The sequence below is a fragment of the Tenrec ecaudatus genome, chromosome 9 (genome assembly GCF_050624435.1).
Source record: "Tenrec ecaudatus isolate mTenEca1 chromosome 9, mTenEca1.hap1, whole genome shotgun sequence".
Taxonomy (NCBI): Eukaryota; Metazoa; Chordata; class Mammalia; order Afrosoricida; family Tenrecidae; genus Tenrec; species Tenrec ecaudatus.
The window spans coordinates 163127918-163146948 of NC_134538.1; the positions used below are offsets into that span (position 1 = coordinate 163127918).

The 19031-nt window shown below is 54.5% G+C and overlaps 1 protein-coding gene across 1 annotated transcript in view; it reads left to right on the top strand.

The window, feature by feature from the left end:
• Positions 1-19031, top strand: part of CNTNAP2 (contactin associated protein 2) — a 973876-nt gene that overhangs the window by 890494 nt on the left and 64351 nt on the right. The window contains exons 18-20 of the mRNA XM_075557443.1: positions 1694-1930; positions 14140-14355; positions 17874-18007. Of these exons, the coding sequence (XP_075413558.1) occupies positions 1694-1930; positions 14140-14355; positions 17874-18007 (587 nt within the window). The remainder of the gene's footprint in view (positions 1-1693; positions 1931-14139; positions 14356-17873; positions 18008-19031) is intronic.

A 19031-nucleotide genomic window follows, 5' to 3' on the forward strand; every position in this document is an offset into this window, starting at 1 on the left:
ACCGCCCTGAGATTGGCTCTTGCAAGTCCACCAAAGGTCCTGGTGCTTCAATGCAGAGGTGAGTACCTGGGCTGATGAGCAGAGGCAGAACCAGGATCCTCAGAGCGGACCACTTTGTCCCTGACTCCTCCCCCACTTGGATCAGACTGTCCCCCCCCTCGATTCCACTCTGCAAAAAGAATGCAATGCTCCCTGGAGAAGGCCCCATAAAAGGACTTTAAGTCTGGGTTGTAAGATAAAGGAGAGGTTCACGTCAGATTCACACCTGGGGATTTGCAGATAGGGGCAGACCTCCCTCTTCTCGGCTCTGCATCAGAAACCACCTCGCATGGGTGGGCTACACCAGGCACCTTCTCCCAGGAACACAGAATGACCAGAGTCAATCCCTGAGCGGCCAGCCTCAGACCCACACTCCCTGAGGATGGCCCATGCTGAGGTTTGCAATGCTGCATCTCGGAAGCACAGATGTCTGCCCGGTCTCCATCCTCGATGTCCTTCATCTGGGCCCAGTGGCCAGCACATCACAGAGTGACATCACCAGCTGCAGGATATGACAGACGTGGCACAACCCTGACAGACACCAGGAGCCCTGCATTACAGAGTGAACCCCTCGTTTCTCCAAGCCCTGGTTCCCTCAGCTGGGCTGTGGGGGCAACAGGAAGACCCCCCTTTCTTCCTGGACAGCGGGAAGGCCAGGAGAGACAGAGGACGGAATGGGAGCCACAGGCAGGACGTGGAGGCCTCAGGCAAGGTCCCCAAATGGACTATGTTTGGGTTGTCTGATGGAAAAGTAATCACAATTAAATGTTTCTAAAAGTTGAATTGCATTTCAACCATTAAAAAATACAGCAAAGAAAAAAAAGCCTCTCCCCTGGAGGCTCCGGGTGAGGTTCCGGGACTAATGTGATAGGGAGGCAGCCCCATCTGAGAATTGCCTAAGTTTCCATTTTCTGAACAGTATGTTTTATTTTGTTTTGTTTTTTCCCTAAACCCTCATCAGACAGTCCATGAATAGCCTAACTGCTTTCCATTTTCATTTCCAGGGAAGTCGTTGCTCTGTGAGGCGGACAGGCATCTCTGGGCTTCCCTTGCTGGGCCAGTTGCTGAATGTCTCTGAGCTGAGGCCCAGTCCTGTGCCAGCCGCACGCTCCCAGGAAGCTGCTACGGCTTCAGTGGGGTGCTGTGGGTCTCCTTACATGGCCACAGGCCATCTCACCCTGTGGCTGATCCATATTGAGAAAAAAGTCCTGAATGATGTTTGGTCAGAAGTCACAGGATGGACCTGGCCTCTCAGAAGGGCAGGGCAGCTGGCTTCCCTGCAAAGGCATCCATTGCTGCCTCTGCCTGTCCAGGAAACGAGCCCAGACCTCAGGTCATGGACAGGGAAGAGGGTCACGCTGTGGTGGCCCCTGCCTCAGCCTGATTGACTTGCTAGCTCTGCTCATGCATGTGTGTCCTCAGCCACTGTGCCCACCTCTCGGTCCGTGGGGCCCAGAGCAGAGCCCAGTGGTTTCCATAGGCCTCTCTTCCCTCTGAGACCGGATTAGACTCTGAGACAGCTTAGGTGGTTTCTGCGTCTCCCACGTGCGGCTTCTGTCCACACATGCTGCCTCTCAAGGGAGACATCCGCACCCACAAACACACACACACATACTCACCCTCACCATTGTCTGTTCTTCCCTGTCGCCCCCAGGCGCCCCCGGTGACCAGCAGGGTTTCCTGGGATGCATCCGCTCCCTGCGTATGAATGGAGTCACGCTGGACCTGGAGGAGAGGGCCAAGGTCACCGCTGGCTTCGTGTCTGGATGCTCGGGCCACTGCACCAGCTACGGGGCCAACTGTGAGCACGGTGGCCGGTGTGTAGAGAAGTACCACGGTTACTCCTGCGACTGCGCCCACACAGCCTACGACGGCACCTTCTGCAACAAAGGTAAGAGCAGGTGTCTGCAGCTTGCAGGTGTGCTGGCCCCACCCATGGATGTGCTTCATCCTGAGGCTCTGATGGTAGAGATCCTCTCTCCACAGGGGGAAGTTTCCTAAATCACTGTTGTTTTTAGACGGTGCTTTGTCCAGTGAGCGCAGCACTGCGGGCAGACGGCCCTCGGGTTCCAGGAGCGGCGCCTCCCACCCTAGGGTGTCACAGCTGGGGTGGGTGGGAGGACGTGACACTGTCTCCGCAGGGCCACAGTGAGTCAGCCTCCTTGCCCAAGGACCAAGATCCCTCCCCAACCCCAAGCGTCCCCTGCTGTCCTTGTCACTGCCACTGGGGGCCGAGGTCTGGGCCTCCAGCCAGCCAGCTCATGGCCCATGGGGGTCGGCTGAGAACTGTGAGTCACAGGCCACGACAACAGCCTGGTCCCCGAAGTTGCTCGGGATGGAGCAGACCTCTAATCCAGGAGTACTCTCGTGTCCACCCAACTGGCCAGCCCATGGTGTGTCACTATCGCTGTGACCTTGGAGTCCAGATGATTCCTTCCATCCTGGCTGGCCCGCAGGTCACTGCTGGTGTGGTGTGGTGGCCCCATGCCCACAGGAAGGGTGGGGACGGGGCACTGGCCCTGGGCTACTATGCCAAGGCTTGTCATCCTTCTCAGCGGGCGGGCACGGTGCCTGGTAGCAGCTCCTGGCAACCGCTGGAGCCGTCTTACTGAGCAGCCCCCACCGCGTCCTGTCCTGTGACAGGGCTGCCCACGTCATGTGGGTCACACACCGAAGGAGGGATTGTGCTGGCACGTTCGCTGGCACCAGGCTGCAGTGGGACCGTTCAAGCACAGTACGAGAACATCACAGGATGGGCACTCGATGCACACGTGCGCACGCACACTCGCACATGCGCACACACCTGTGAAGAACAAACCGTGAAGACACGCACCAGAGTACCACCGTGGTACCACGTTTTCTCTGCCTGTCTGATGCTCCAGTGGTCACCGCGACCTCGTTTCCTCCACGTCTGTCATTGTTCCCGCTGCTGGGGAGGGATGGGGCTAGAGGCACTGAGGGCAACGTACAATCTGACACACTCACGTCGCAGGGGGGACACAAGGATCGGTAAAAGGGCCCTGGAAGATCCGTTTCTTAGGTTGTTTGGCCTGCACACCTGGGAGGTATCTGCAGACTGGCCGGCGACACACTGCCTGGCAGGCGGGGGCCCAGCTAGGGGACGGCTCTTCGAAACTCATTTCTCCCCAAAATGACACACTTGGCATTTAGAAGAAATCTTATGAGCTCATGATATTACCAAATGAGATTGCCTGGGAAAATTAATAACGGGCAAAATGGTCCTTGATTCCAATCAGTTTAACTCATTTCAATGTTACATCCCACTGGCCACTGATATTTTGTGGCGCTATTTTCAGCAGTTGCTAGGAAGACGAGGCACCTTTTCCATTTTCCAAAATTTTACAGTCATAACCTTTTCCCTAAAGGCACAGCACTCCCCCTGCCCCCCGTTTCCGCCCCCTCCTCCACGTCCAGGGCTTTGAGAGTGGCTTTTAGTTTAAAGATACCCATCCAAGGTCGCATAGCCAGGATGTGGTCACCTGTCGTTAGGTATCATCAAGTCGGTCCTGACCCATAGCGACCTCATGCACAACAGAAAGAAGCCCTGCCCAGTCCCGCACCATCCTTACTGGTTCCCACGCAGCCAGTGCCCGAGCCTCTTGTCGAAGGCCTCCCCTCTTTGGCTGCCCCTCAGCTTTACCAGTCCTTTTCCAGGGACTGGACTCTCCTACGAACGTGCCCAAAGCCTCTGAGACCAAGTCTCACCATCTTGCCTCTAACGAGCTCGGTGGCTGCACTTCTTCCAGACAGATGTGTCTGCTCTGTGGCTGTCCCGGGGCTCCCAGAAGTTCTGCCAGCTCCGTCACTCAAGTGCCAGGGTTCTTCTTCAGTCTTCTGTATTCGAGGTCCCACTCTCAAGTGCACAGGGGACGAGTGAAAACACCAGGGATGGGGTCAGGTGCACCTTAGTCTCAAAGAAACGTCCTGGCTTTGCAATGCTCTTTTTATTTGGTGGGGGCGGGGGGATAGACACACTTCAGTTTATTGCGCTTTGCAGAAACTGTGTTGTTTACAAATTGGAGAGTTGTGGCCAGCCTTTGTCGAGCAAGGCTATTGGTACCATTTTTTTCTAACACCATCTGCTCACTGTCTCTCTGTGTTGCATTTTGGTAATTCTCAGATTTCAACCCTCTTGGGGGGAATGCCATTACAAATTTAATATACTGTTGTTTGGATGAACATAGCATTTATATGCATTGGGAAACCGAAAATTTGTGACTATTGCATATGTACTTATTGCCGTGATCTAGAACTGAACCCACAATATTTCTAAGTTAAACCTGTACTACAAAAAAGCAGGTTGCAAAAGTGCTTAAAGTGAGGTTAAAATGCAGAAAGATACACTCAATGGGTCTTGTGCAGCAGATTAGCCCAATGCCATGTGCCCTTCAACCTCTTGACTGTTGCTTCCATAACATTAATTGTGGGTCCAAGCAAGACAAATCATTGACAATGTCAATCTTTTTATTTTTTTGTTTTTTTAATATATAACATCCTGGTCTTATTTTTTTAATTGCTTTTATCTTTTTTTAGTTCATTTTATTGGGGGCTTTTGCGGCTCTTACAACGTTCCATGCATCAATTTTATCCAGCATATTTGTACAGATGTTGTAACTTCAATCTTTTTAATGGAGTGGGAATAGCATAGAGAAGGACCCGATTCATGCCCTGGTGTGGCCCATCCTCTGGACAACCCACAGGGTCCACAAGCAATCCGTATTAACCAACGTCCCTTCCTTGGGAGACGTCATTGCTCTGACAAAATGGGATCATGGGATCTCCGCTCTGCACTGATTTTCCAATCACTCTTCCTTCCTCTTTGTTTTCAACTTTTAACCTCCAGTAATTATCCATGCATCTTGATCACGTGTTTGGGCATTTCAGACTGCAATTGTTGCTAAAATTCTTCATCTCCTTCATCGCTGGCCTCAGCAGTTGGTGCATAAGTTTGAATGATAGTTGGATTTCCTTGTATGGATATAGCTATGATTGTATCGCAGACAGCATTGTACTTCAAGCTAGATCTTGAAATGTTCTTGTCGATGAATGATTGGGTTCCAAACTCACGGCAGTCCAGGTACCCTGACCCATGGGGTTTTCATGGGTGGAATTTCAGGAGGTGGCCTTTCGTTCAAGCCCGTCTTGCTCTGAAAGCTCTGCTCACCCCTATTCCACAGCAGAGCGGCACCCAGGTCTCCAGGGACAGAAGGACGGACGCCTCGCATGCGATGCACCAGCCAGGAATCACACTCGGGCGAGAACTCCCTTTCCCAACCACCTCACTGGCCGTTTCAAGGAAAAAGTGTGCCTTTCCAGCTGACGGCAAGGTCTGGCCCCTCCACCAACTCCCATCTGTATCCCCAGCTCTGGTGCTCCAGTCCATCTGGAAGCCCGAAGGTGGCCAGGTCCAGCAGGACTGAGACCTCGGAGTTCGGCAACCTCAGTGCTGGCCGCAGCCCCGCACAAACATCTGTCGGCATCGGTGAGGTGGGCTGGTGTGGAGCCGAGACCGCGCCTGAAACACACGCACAGGCACGGAGAGGTCCGCCTGCCCTTCTGTTGCACATGGGGTCACCACGGGTGCAGGCGATTCAGAGGCACGAGTCCCTGAGCTGTGGTCCGTGGAGAGGGAGTCGGCCTGCCACAGGTGCAAGCAGTAAGCACACGCGAGATTGCGGGAAGACTGGCTTCGGAGGCAGCCCCTGGGGGTGTTGCTGGGCTCTTTACAAAATAATGCTGGGACCTCAAGTGTCTTGAAGAGTTCGAGAAAAGGAACAGTGACCACTGGCTTCCAAGAGCTTCATGGGACACCCCAATGACATGCAGTCTCTCTGCCCTCTGCGCCCCTGAGGACGGACAGCGTCCGTTCAATCACAGCGCCTGTCCTCAGCAAACACAACCCAAATATTTCCACAGCTTCTTGGTTGATCTCTTCTTAATGTTCGGCCTCAGTGCCCAGTAACGTTATGAATAAATTACTTTCAAGATTTACTACTGAAGTGGCCTAATTCAAATCCCTTTAAAAGACTTCTAGTTTAGCCTGCTGGCTTTTATGCCTGCTTAATAAATGCCTCTTGTAATAGAATCTTGTAAGTTTGGTTAAAAATATAAATTAAGTCATGTAAATCCAATTAAAACAGAAGACCAAGTCATAAATTTCCAACAAGTTTATAGGTCCCCCATTAAATGAGTCAAAATGTTATCTGGCCAATATCCGACAGACTCATAAGCCACGTGTGGTTATCACAGCATTTCACAACTTCTTTTAACTCACCGAGGACTGTTTCAAAGACGTTTGTTTCTGCAGCTGTGATGAATTCGCCATTGTTCACGTTCAGCTTTTGCTCTACTGTCTGAATGGCTCCGAAGAACTTACTTCAGGAGTCCACGTTCATGAAGGTCTTTGCGTCACGAGCGACGAGCATTTGCTGTTGAGTGGGGGACGGGGTCTTCTTGTGCTCCACTGACACACCCATCGCTGTGTTAGTCTGGGTGGACTAGAGAAACAAACCCAGAGACACTCATACGAGTGTAACAGAGAGCTCGATTTCAAAGAGTAACTGTGCCTTAAGAAAACATCCCAGTATAGTCCAGATCAAATCCATAAGTCCAATATTATCCCGTATGTCGATACTAGTTCATAAATTCCTCTTCAGACTCACACAGCACATGCAATGACGCTGAGTGCAGGAAGATCACAGGCCAGTGGGTGCAAAGTCTTGTGGATCCAGTGGTGGTGGAAGCATCTCAGTGCTGGCAGGGGTCTCCATGTGGCTCCTCCAGCTCCAGGACTCTAGCGTAGCTCCCTGTGTCTTGTCATCAGGAAGACCAAGCAGAGAGTCTGTGTGTATCTGGCCTCCAGCGAGCTATTTATCTCTGGCGCCTCCAGATGAGGTCATCAGGCTGCGATCTGATTGACGGGCTAGACTCTACCCCTTCTCAAGTTGACACCAGATTATGTAACTGCCACAATCACCTTCCCCGATTCTCCAGGTGTTGTGGTGCTGACTCTCACACGTCCACTTGGCTGAGATGTGGCGCCCACGTATGGTCAGATACCAGCCCTGGTGCACACTCGGGAAGGTGTCCTGGAGATATGGATGGCATTCACGATCACTGGCATCAAGTAAAAGAGATTGTGGTCCATCGTGTGGCTCACAGAAACCCTACCCAGCAGAGCAGAACAGTCCAAGGATCTCTGTGGAAAAAGACAACCCCATCTTCCTTCCAAATAATGGCCGGGGGACTCATAGCACCCACCTTTCAGTTTGTAGCAGAGTGCTTAACCGCCGCGCCAGCAGGGCTCCCTTGCACAGTATCACCGAGATGTCAGAGGTGTCTGCTCAATCCACCTGCCTGTTGTCCCACACCTTCTGCCCCTGGGGAACAGTGTTCCCCAGGACGGGCATCTCTGCATCCCCAGCGAAGAGTAAGGGGTGGGAATAGCAGATGGGCACCCACACAGAAGGGGCTGGGTCACCATCATCCAGCCCCAGGGTGTGACAGGCTCCTTCCCAACATGTTCCAGCATCCCAGCACCCCAATGCCATCCCAGTAACCCAACAGAATGCCAGTCCAGGAAACAACTACTCCCCAGTCCCACCCACCCCACCCCCACTAACTGAAGTCTTCTCATGCCTGTCCTTGCGAGGTGCTGGACCTCCCAGGTGCACCTCCCAGGCCCACCCTTCTCTTTAAACAGGCTGTGGCCATGGAGCCAACTCAAATGCCTGGTGCCCCGTATGTGTGGCTCCAGGGGGCTCCAGGGGACTTCGGTGGCAGAGCTTCTGGAAGGAGCCCACCAGGCATCTCTTCCAACGTGCTCCTGGCGGGGGCTCAAGCCCCAGCCTTTGGTCAGCCTCTGAGCATTGATTGTGTCCAACACTCAGAGACCCTGGCCTGGTCTAACCGGGGGGTGAGTTTCATGGAGTATTTGGTCCAAGATGCTCGTCAGAGACCTCACTGCTGCTCTGAGCTCAAAAGAAGCTCCCTCGACAGGCACAGTGCGCACAGTGCCCAGAGCCACTATCTCGCCCTGGCTGGGAGAGCAGGGGCCCCTGGGGTGGGCGGGTGGGGGGGTGCTGCTCCGAGTTGGAGGCTCAGAGAACACCAGAGGGCTGGGGCTGGAGTGGGGTGAATAGGCCATGGAAAGAACGGAAGGGGATGCAGCCGCAGAGAAGGGGGCAGTGGGCCTGCTCTGCCAAACCCCACGGCCACAGAGTCACGGGGAGAGCCACCCAAGGGCTTAAACAGCAGTGACAGGACTCAGCACAGTCCAATGATCACACTCGCTAAGCATCTCTTCCTGTGGCTACACTGAATAAACGCAAGCAAACTGCTCAGGGCCTAGTGGAAAGACAGAGATGGCCAGGACCCCGGCTGCCAGAGCTTTCCCTGTGTCCTCTTCCCAGGTTCCTGAAGGAGGCACGCAGCGGGGGCGTTTCAAGCAAGCTCACTCTTTCTTGACTGTGGTGTTTGAGCTGGAAGTGTGAGCTTGCCCTCCTCCCGTGGGCACGACCAAAGTCGCTCCCAGAAAGTCTAGCTCCTCGGTCTGGGACAGATTGCAGGCATCTGGTCATTAAAAGACGAACACGATGATCCAAATCATATACAGGAACCACTTTTCCACCGTCTGGCAGAATCAACCACCGCTGGCGGATCCCTCTACTCTTCCCTTCCTGTCTTCTGGAGCTGAGCTGAGTTATCCAGGATGGAGCCACCAGTGGCCTGTCCAGGTAGAAACAGGGCTAGTGTGAGCTGAGATGTGCTCCATGCACGAGACTCTCAGTGGACCATAAAGAATTAGTGTGAAAAACAAAGTAACAACTGCAACACGTCTTCTAAATAATTTGTATGTGGCTTACGTGTTGAAATGATCACATCTGGGCACACTGAATTAAATACATAATTTTACTAGCTCCTTTTGAACGCAGACACCAGGCAGTGTGTAGTGGCCAGTGTGCCCCACTGTGCGTCTGTTGGACCGTGCCGATGTAGAACCTTTCGAGAACTCTGCTCACGTAGAAGCCCTGCCTTCTGCACCCTGCCTGCCCCTCAACTGTTCAGGTGCTCCCCTGAGGCCCCCACACTCAGAGGGAATCCCATTGATTCCTACCTCCTTCCTTCAGGAAGGTGTGAAGGAAGCTTGACGGTCACCACAGCGGTGGTCAGGAGGAAGAACTTGTCACGAGTGTGACCTACTGAGTCTTCCTTCCCTCGCCCGTAAAAGCTGGCCCACAGCATCAACCTCACGGTGTCAGGAGGCTCAGGAGTGAACTCTCAGTGAAAGGCGGAGGTTGGCAGGGAGCCATTGGGTGACGCGCATGGCTAAGTGCGGAACTAGCAACAGAGACGGGTGGTTGAGCTGGGGATCTGCTAGGAAAGTCCACTCCTGTGGGGTGATGCTATCTGCACACGGGGATTACCGTGAGTTCGACTCAGCTCAACAGCAACTAACTACTGTTGGGCCCAAGGCCGAGAGAAAGTGAGAGTGCTCCCTGGGTGTAGGTTCTGCATCACAGCATGACCGGCAGTGCCAGATTCCCATCTGGGCACAAGCGTGGACCTGTCTGCTCCCCTCGTCCTGGCCATCCCTGAGGCTCTAGTAGAATGAGCTTGGGAATCAATTCTTAGATGATCCAGGTTATATCCAAAGGAAGTGTAAAACCATTTAAAAGCAGCGTGCTGTCTGGGAAAGGTGTTCTTGAGGACCAGAACCCTGGTGGCCACCCTCAGTGGAAACACAGGCAGAAAGGGAAGGGAGACTGAGCTGCGCTGTGAGGACAGGGAAGAGAGGTCTTGGTGTCTGGAAAGCTTCGAGCCCCATTGATCTAGTGCACTGGGTAGAGTTTGCTTCATCTTGCTGGCGGCGTCCAACCTCGGGTCTTTCCACCTTGGGCCTCATGATCTCAGCAGCACCTATCGCGTCAGAATCTTCAATTACACCGTTTGGTGCTACTTTGTCCACAGGAATTAACATCCTTACAAAGGCGTTGTGATGGCATTCGCTAACCCCGCTTGTCATTGGAAGATAGTGTTCCATAACCACAGGGGCGCTCTGGGCTGGTCTCGCTGACTCTCAGGAGACAACCCAGCCAAGCTAAGTGGGCTTTGTATGAAAGTGCACTCCCTATCTGCTCCAATAAGAAGGCAGAGGGCATAGTGGGCTCTGTGTTGGGCTGCTAACCACTAGGTCAGCGGTTCCAGGAGCCCAGTGAGGATGAAGTCAGGGGGTGGACAGCATTCCCAGCCACCGTGTCTCCAGCCCAACAACGGCTCCACGAGAACAGGTTTCTTAAAGAAGTGCCTTGTGCCAGGAGACCTGAACTGGCGGAACAGAAGAAGTGAGAACTATAGAGTAGAAGAGATGGCCCTAGGCAGGAATTCGATGGGCACAGGGCAAAGGTTGACAAGCTGTGAGTGAGAGCAGTGCTACAATCAAGAAGGCAGGTGTGTAAGTGTGGTGGGAAGCCCCCACCCTCAGAGTCCACGTCTCTGCAGTTTGCTGAGGGCAGCGCGGAGCCTTATGGGGAATGGATTTCAGCTGCATCAGAGGACAGCTTGTGGGCAAACCCCTGGGCATGGGAGGCCAGTGGAGCAGACTCTCCTGGAATGCTCCACTTTTGCAAGATTCCAGAAAGTATAGGCATGGTGTGCAGCGGAGTATGGAGTGTATATGTGTGTAAACACACAAAGTTTAACATGCACGAGCTGTTTAGACATGCACAATGTTTACATAGATACACACAGTGTTTGTATACAAAGTTTCCTGATAGTCACATTGTTTATGCACACATAACACCGTTTACACACACAGTTTATACATTCACACCGCTTACACGGACACACAGTGTTTACATACAGTTTATAGTCACATTGTTTGGGGGGGTTAATCATTTAATTGGGGGCTCTTCCATACGTCAGTTGTTTCAAGCATATTGGTACCTATGTTGCCATCATCATTTTCTAAACATTTACTTTCTATTTGAGCCCTTGGTATCAGCTCCATGTTTTTCTCTCCCTCCCCCCTCCCATCCTCATGACCCCCTGATAACTTATAAATTATTGTTGTTTTCATGTCTTTCACTAACTGCTGTCTCCCTTCACCCACGTTTCTGTTGTTCATCCCTTATTTACAGTCACATTGTTTATCCACATACACAATATTTACACACAGTTTATACAAATGCAGTATTTACATAGACTTGGTGTTTATAAACAATGTTTATAGAGAGTCACATTGTTTTACCCGCGCACACACGTTTGGAGGGATGTATATCCACATGTCTACATGCATACTGAAAACACCCACACATACTTTCTGAAAAATGTTGTTGAGGTTGGTTTTATGTGCAGAGTCAGATATAGATCCGAGTGGAAATCTTTTGCAAATACCTTTATTTCTTATGTCATATAACAGTGAATAAATATAGTTCTTTTTCACACAGATTTCAGGACGGGGGTGGGGATTTCTTCCAGAGTCTACAAAGTGGGGAAGTTTCTACAAAAAGAAAATATGAAAGGTTTTATTTGTCAGCTTGGTCATGGAAGTTGTCTCCCCGCTTTGAAATATTGTTTCCATTGACCCATCAGGGCCCATGGGTGTGCCCTGTGAGTCTCCCCAGACAAATACACAGTATCGGTGTGAAGATGTCAAGAGGGCTCTCCCTGCGGAGAGCCCCATCACTCACGGGAAGGGGAGGCTGAAGTCAGTTTCTTCTTGTCGCTTTTCCACATCCTTTTCCTCCTTCCCTTCCTCCAAAAGCTAGGCGAAGTCTGAGTAACTTGGCCCCAACCTATGCCGCAAGCCCTGCGTAACTCTTCCTCCTGGACTGTCTGTCTCCAAGGCATGGCAGCCTCCCATCACCTGCACTGACGGTCTCTCCAAGGCATGGCAGCCTCCCATCACCTGCACTGACTGTCTCTCCAAAGCATGGTAGCCTCCCATCACCTGGACTGACTGCCTGTCTCCAAAGCATGGCAGCCTCCCATCACCTGCACTGACTGACTGTCTCCAAAGCATGGCAGCCTCCCATCACTTGCACTGACTGCCTGTCTCCAAAGCATGGCAGCCTCCCATCACCTGCACTGACTGACTGTCTCCAAAGCATGGCAGCCTCCCATCACCTGCACTGACTGTCTCTCCAAAGCATGGCAGCCTCCCATCACCTGGACTGACTGTCTCTCCAAAGCATGGCAGCCTCCCATCACCTGGACTGACTGACTGTCTCCAAAGCATGGCAGCCTCCCATCACCTGCACTGACTGTCTCTCCAAAGCATGGCAGCCTCCCATCACCTGGACTGACTGTCTCTCCAAAGCATGGCAGCCTCCCATCACCTGGACTGACTGACTGTCTCCAAAGCATGGCAGCCTCCCATCACCTGCACTGACTGCCTGTCTCCAAAGCATGGCAGCCTCCCATCACCTGCACTGACTGTCTCCAAAGCATGGCAGCCTCCCATCACCTGCACTGACTGTCTCCAAAGCATGGCAGCCTCCCATCACCTGCACTGACTGCCTGTCTCCAAAGCATGGCAGCCTCCCATCACCTGGACTGACTGCCTGTCTCCAACACATGGCAGCCTCCCATCACCTGCACTGACTGTCTCTCCAAGGCATGGCAGCCTCCCATCACCTGGACTGACTGCCTGTCTCCAAAGCATGGCAGCCTCCCATCACCTGCACTGACTGCCTGTCTCCAAAGCATGGCAGCCTCCCATCACCTGGACTGACTGTCTCTCCAAAGCATGGCAGCCTCCCATCACCGCTCCGTATCTTTGAGGGACTCTTCCCTCTCGGCTCCATGAGTCGGGTTGCCACTGTTCACCCATCCAGTGAGGAGGACTTGCATGTCTTTGTGCTCAGATGTAATCTGTACTGAAAACTGTAGTCTTGGCACTTCATCAGCAAGGAGGCTCAGTCGCCCCTGCCTGTTTGCTGGTCCTCCTTGAGCCAGTGTGTTTGTGTCTGCCATTGCTGCTGGTGGTCGATGCCAGGGCTCAGTTCCACCTTACAGCGACTCTGCCCACCCTCACAGCCTCCTTTGAGCCATGGTGACTATGTCTCACTGCTGTGCATAGGCTTTCCGTGGCTAGCCCTCTCAGTGGACAGGTGGGTCCTAGTGCATTCTTGGTCTGGAAGCTCTGCTGAAACCTGTTCGCCTTGAGGAACCCCCCGCTGGTATTTGAAATAGGTATGACATCGCTTCCAGCAGCACGCAAGCCACCGTAGCACTGCACACGGGTGACACACAGCCGCCACGGGATGACAGACTGACAGACAGGGTTCATTCTGCCATACTCTTGCTTCTTACCTTTTTTAAAAGTGTGTTCATGTGGATGAAATAAGACCACTATCCAGTTCCTGGGGCTGCTAGTGGCACGGTGGTTACGCTTTGGGTTGCTAACTTCAAGGTCAGCAGTTCAAAGCCACCACCACTCCTCCAGAGAAAGATGGGGATTTCTACCCGTGTAAAGAGTTATTGTCTTGGAATCTCACAGGGGCAGTTCTACTCTGTCCTGTAAGGTCGCTGTGAGCCTGAATGGGCTAGATGCCAGTGAGTTTGCCTTGCCTTGCCTTGGCTTGGCTTGCCTTGGCTTGGCTTGGCTTGGCTTGCCTTGGCTTGGCTTGGCTTGGCTTGGCTTGGGAGAGCTACTGGAACAAAGAGCAGGAGCCGCCGGCAGCCGCACACCCAGCTGTTAGCAAGGTCCCGCTCCCTCTGAAGGCTCCAGGACAGCTCCATCCTCTTCTGTCCACTCTGCTACCTCTGGGCCCTGGACTTGCAGCCACATTACTCCAGTACACCCAGTCGTCCCAGACCCTCTCTGTCCGCCCCTGCTCCATGTGACTTTATCATCTCTCTGACACCAGTCACCATGAGATTAGGGCCTGCCTTATTATGTAACTGTGCAAAACCCCTATCTCCCAGCTGAGCATGCCTTTCCCAGGGCACAATTCGCCACAGCAGCGTCCTTGTATGCAAACAGACAGCCCAGACGCCCTTCCCGGGCTGCCTCTGCCCAAGGTCATGCCAATGCTCACCACCATTCTTCTCATCTCTCCCCTTTTCTCTCAACAGACGTGGGTGCCTTTTTTGAGGAGGGGATGTGGCTGCGATACAACTTCCAGGCCACAGGGCCCGGGGCCCGAGACATGCCCGACACACCGAGTGCAGCCCCCGACCTGACCCAGGAGCAGTTCGCCTTCAGCTTCAGCACCTCCAAGGCTCCCTGCGTCCTGCTCTACGTCAGCTCGCACACCACCGACTTCCTGGCCGTCCTCCTCAAGCCCTCCGGTGAGCCCTGTGACACGGCACCGCTAGGGAAGGCTGGGGTGCAGCGGGGTCACCAGGGGAGGCTGGGGTGCAGCGGGGTCACCAGGGGAGGCTGCGGTGCAGCGGGGTCACCAGGGGAGGCTGGGGTGCAGCGGGGTCACCAGGGGAGGCCGGGGTGCAGCGGGGTCCAGACTAGGAGCATGCCGGGCATGCCGTACCACATCCGCTTCCCAGCAGGAGCACCAGTGGGGTGTGTCTGTATAGCAGCGTTGTGCCCAATGCTCATCGGCGTCCCTGCCAGGACCACAGGGCAGCCACACAGGAGGGCGGGGCAGGGGTGTGTCCATCGTGAGGACGTAATGAGCTGTGCTGGTGGTGCAGATGGTTAAGCAAGCACCACTGCTGACCATGGATTGGTAGTTGATTAGGCACCTCCGAAGAAAGGCCTGTTGGTCCCTTTTGAAAGGTCGCAGCCTTCTGAGTCCCAGTGCACAGGGTCACCACTGGCCGGCACCCACTCCGCGGCCGCTGGTGGGACTTTGTTGTTGGTAACTCAGTCATGCACTCGCTGGGGCCGCTGGGGGTGCCATCGAGCAGCTTCGGGTTCAGTGAGCTGCTGTCACACAGCACAAAGCTCTGGCAGGTCCTGCGCCGTCCCCACAGTGGCTCTGTGTCTGAGCACCCCAGTGCAGCCGTATGTGCACCCATCTCTTCGAGGGCCCCTTTGCTTGACCAAGCATGATGTCCTTCTCCAGGGACTGCTCTCTCCTCCCAACACGTCCAGAGTACATGAGACCAAGCTTGACACCCTCACCTCTAAGGAGCATTCTGGCTGTACTTCTTCCAAGACAAATTTGTTTGTTGCTTTGGAAATACATGGTACTTTCCACATTCTCCTCCAGCACCACAATTCACATGCCTCGATTCTTCAGTCTTCCTGAGTCAAGATCCAGCTTTCGCCTGCATTTGAAGTGATTGAAAATACCACGGGCTGGGTCAGGCCTCCTCAGGCCTCAAAGTAACCCCCTTGCTCTTCAACACTTCAAAGAGGTCTTGGGCAGCAGATGGGAGGTGGGCTTTGAAGCCATAGAGGTCATTGCATCAGTAAGTCACCCTGCACGTGGCGGTGCATCGGGAGACCCCGCCGAGCGTACTGACTGCACAGATGGAGCGCCGCAGACGTCTTCATTGTCTCGTGTCACCGTTGCCCAAGTACCACAGATGGCGCCTTTCCCAAACTGAAATCCGCTTTCTCGCGGTTTAGGAGGCTGGGAGACAGGCTTTCTGTCTGCGTGTCTGCTCTGGGAGAAGGCCCTTGGCTTCTCTCAGCTCCGGAGAAATCCTCACTGGTCTTGGAATCGCTCCTGCCCCGTCTCTGCCTGCCTCGTGTCTAGCTCTTGTAAGAGATTATATCTAGACGCACACACACAGCCCGTAATAGCCCTGCCTCAGCATTGACAGAAACCCTTCCTCAGGGGCCCAGCCCTGGGCACGGAGGTGGGGTTGATACACTTTGGGGGAGGAGATAATTCAATCCATACCAGAAGGTTCCTTGTGTGTGGTATTGATGGCATTGTTTGGGAATTGCCACGTTCTGTTGGGCTACTTTTCTTTGGACTGGGCATAAATCTGGACCTTGGCCTGCCAGTTGGGCAGCCTTCCAGAGTCAAGAACCTACTCAGCTGTTGAAGAATATCGCCTTCACTGTGTCAGGAACCCTCTCCTCTTGGTTCTCACAGCAAGTCACTTCTGCCGCCTTGAAGGGAAACTGGTGCAGACCTTTCAAGTCGCCTGTTCTGAGTCTGGGAACACCTGAAATGAGGCAGGGCTGAAGAGCCCCATGACGCTCGGTTCTGTAGAGCTGAGGCTTGCTGGGCCCGGGTGCCAAAGAAATGGGTTATCTGCACAGTCCCCAATCTCTTGGAACAGCACACACACACACACCATCCTGCTTATCTGTATCCAGAGCTAGGAATGGTGCCTGGCCCTTTCCAGGGAACCACAATGACTGTGGGCATTGGGAGTGGACCCTACGTGAGTGACCGGCTGGCTAGACCGCCCCTCGCCTGACGTCAGAGAGTTTAGTCCAGCCCTGCTCAGCCCAGCCCGCAGGCACGGTGCCTTGCCTGGAGGACGCTGAATGGACACAGCTGCACATGTGAGAACGGCGCTGAGTGCAAGCCACCGGAAGGAGGGTGCAGAGGACGCAGCACCCACACAGCCCAGGGGGCTCCTCCTCTGCCACCTGAGCCCTCCCGGGAGCCATCTGTGGAAGACCTGGAGGAGAAGGGAGGGGAGTTCCCCAGAGGAAGGAGAGAGGGCCAAAGACCCGGGATTTGGAGCAGCAACAGTGTCTTGCAGGAGGAAGCCCACAGCTGCCTGAGAGTGGAAAGCGGGAGGTGAGTGGCCGGGCTCCTGCAGGAGGCCAAGGCACAGCCCCCTGGAGCAACCGGTCAGAACGAACCGGGTCATCGTCCCAGGAGCAGCGAGAACCGGACAGAGAGACCCTCCAACACGCGCTCTGGAAAGTGTCCCCCACCCCCACCCTCGAGAAACCCTCGACTCGGAGACTGGGAGTGCTCACTCAGTGGACAAATGTTCCCTGAGCACCTGCCTGGCCCGCGCCTGCAGCAATGACTCGGCACCGGAGCAGTGGTGAGGATGGCCCGGGACCAGACGGTGGTTCCTTCGGTTGGACATAAGGGTGCTATGGATCAGAACCGGCTCAGTGGCACCTGACGACAACAGCATGTACCAGAAGGAGCCCAGGTGACGTCGTGGATTATGTGTTGGGCTGCTAACTCCAAGGCCAGCTGTTCAAAACCAGCAGCCGCTCCTCATGAGAAGATGAAGGTTTCTCTTCCTGTCAAGTCAGTCTTGGGAACCACAGGGGCAGTTCAACCCTGTCCTCTAGGGCAGTGGTTCTCAACCTTCCTCATGCTGCGACCTTTCATACAGTTCCTCGTGTGGTGGTGACCCCCCCCCAGCCATAAAATTATTTCGTTGCTACTTCATAGCTGTCATTCTGCTACTGTTATGAATTGGGCAACCCCTCTGAAAGAGTCGTTTGACTCCCACAGGGGTCGCGACCCACAGGTTGAGAACCGCTGTCCTAGAGTCACTGAGTTGGCATCGACTCGATGGCAGTGAGTTTTGGTGTTTGGGTTGGCGCCCTGGTGGCCTGTGGGCCAGGCATGAGGCTACAGCTGTGAGGTCAGCATGTCAAACCCACAGCTGCTCCATGGGAGGAAGAGGAGGCTGACAGTTCTCTAAAGACTGGCAACCTTGGAAAATCTCAGAAGAGATCACTGCGCGTCAGCACTGAGCAGAGGGCGGTGCGTCAGGATGAAATGGGAGGGTGTCTGTTCCTCCTTACTTAGGGCGATGCTTAGGTGAAAACCAGGGGTGCAGGGGCTGCTGGCTCCATGGTTGGGTGGAGCAGAATTCGGGGTGCAGGTACCCATGGTCATCAATGGGGTCTCTGTGTAAGCCCCCGCCGGGGTGGTAACACCACATCCCCATCCCTCTTCCCCCTACAGGAAGCCTACAGCTCCGGTACAGCCTGGGCAGCCCCCGGGACCCCTTCCTCGTGGACCTGGAGCACAGGAGCTTGGCCAATGGGCAGCCCCACAGCCTGAACGTCACCCGCCACGAGAGGACACTAGAGCTGCAGGTGCGGCCCGCCAGAGGTGGGGCAGTGGAGCGGGGGTTGGGGGCTGGGGGGCATTCAGACTTCCAACCAGGAAGCGGCCATGGATGGTGGGAAAATTCTCAGCAATCAGCCAGTGGGTCAGCCCCACGCGCCTGCGCCTTCGTCTGCTCAGCCTGCGCCACACCTTCTTGACACCTGGGGGAAGGGCCCAGCTGCCCAGGCCCGGGGGCTCTGTGTGTCTGACTGTGCACCGGCTCCACACAATGCCCACCAGCATCCTTCTTCTGTGCATGCCTGGCCGGCTGGCCCCTAACACACAAACCTTCCCAGTCCTCTGTGCCCATGGGGCTTCCGGTGGCCCTGGGGCTGCACCTCTGGTCCCTACTGTCCCTCCCTGAGCCCCCACCAGCCTGCACTGGAGAAGCCACCCGGACCCTGTGGGCGAAGCACGGGGCAGGTCGAAGGGAGGTGGGCATCAGAGAAGTGGACTCTGAGTGACCTGGGATCTAATCCCTGCAGCTCTGTGCAGGCGCTCGGACACACGCCAGCTCCACAGGCAGACGCACAGGGCCACCGAGGACCCAAGCCAGCCGGCCGGCACAGGCAAAGCAAACCCCAGCACCTGGTGGCTTCCCACATCTCCCCAACATGGCAGCCACCGGCCCACAGTGGGAGGTCACTGGGTTGTGATTAGAGACGGGCTTAAAGAACTGATTCTGACTGTCTGTCCGTCTGTCTTTGTTGGCGTCTCTCCGTTGTAAAGTAAGAGTGGGCATGAAGAGAGCCCCTCATTGTCTTCTGCGTCCACGAGCGAGCGGCTGTGACGGCGGCAGCTTCTCTCGGGGTTCTCGAGGCTCCAGGGGAAGGCTCTCGCCCTGCCCGCTCTGGGGAAGGGCCCTGTCCCCCTTTGGCACTGTGGGTCCCTGGCCCTGGGAGATCCTGGGTCTAGAGGGTTCTCAGCAGAGGATACACTCTGCTTTCTTGTTGGCAGTCTGTCCCTCTCTGCTCACTTTTTAACCCTCTTACATCTCAGAAAAGACGGACC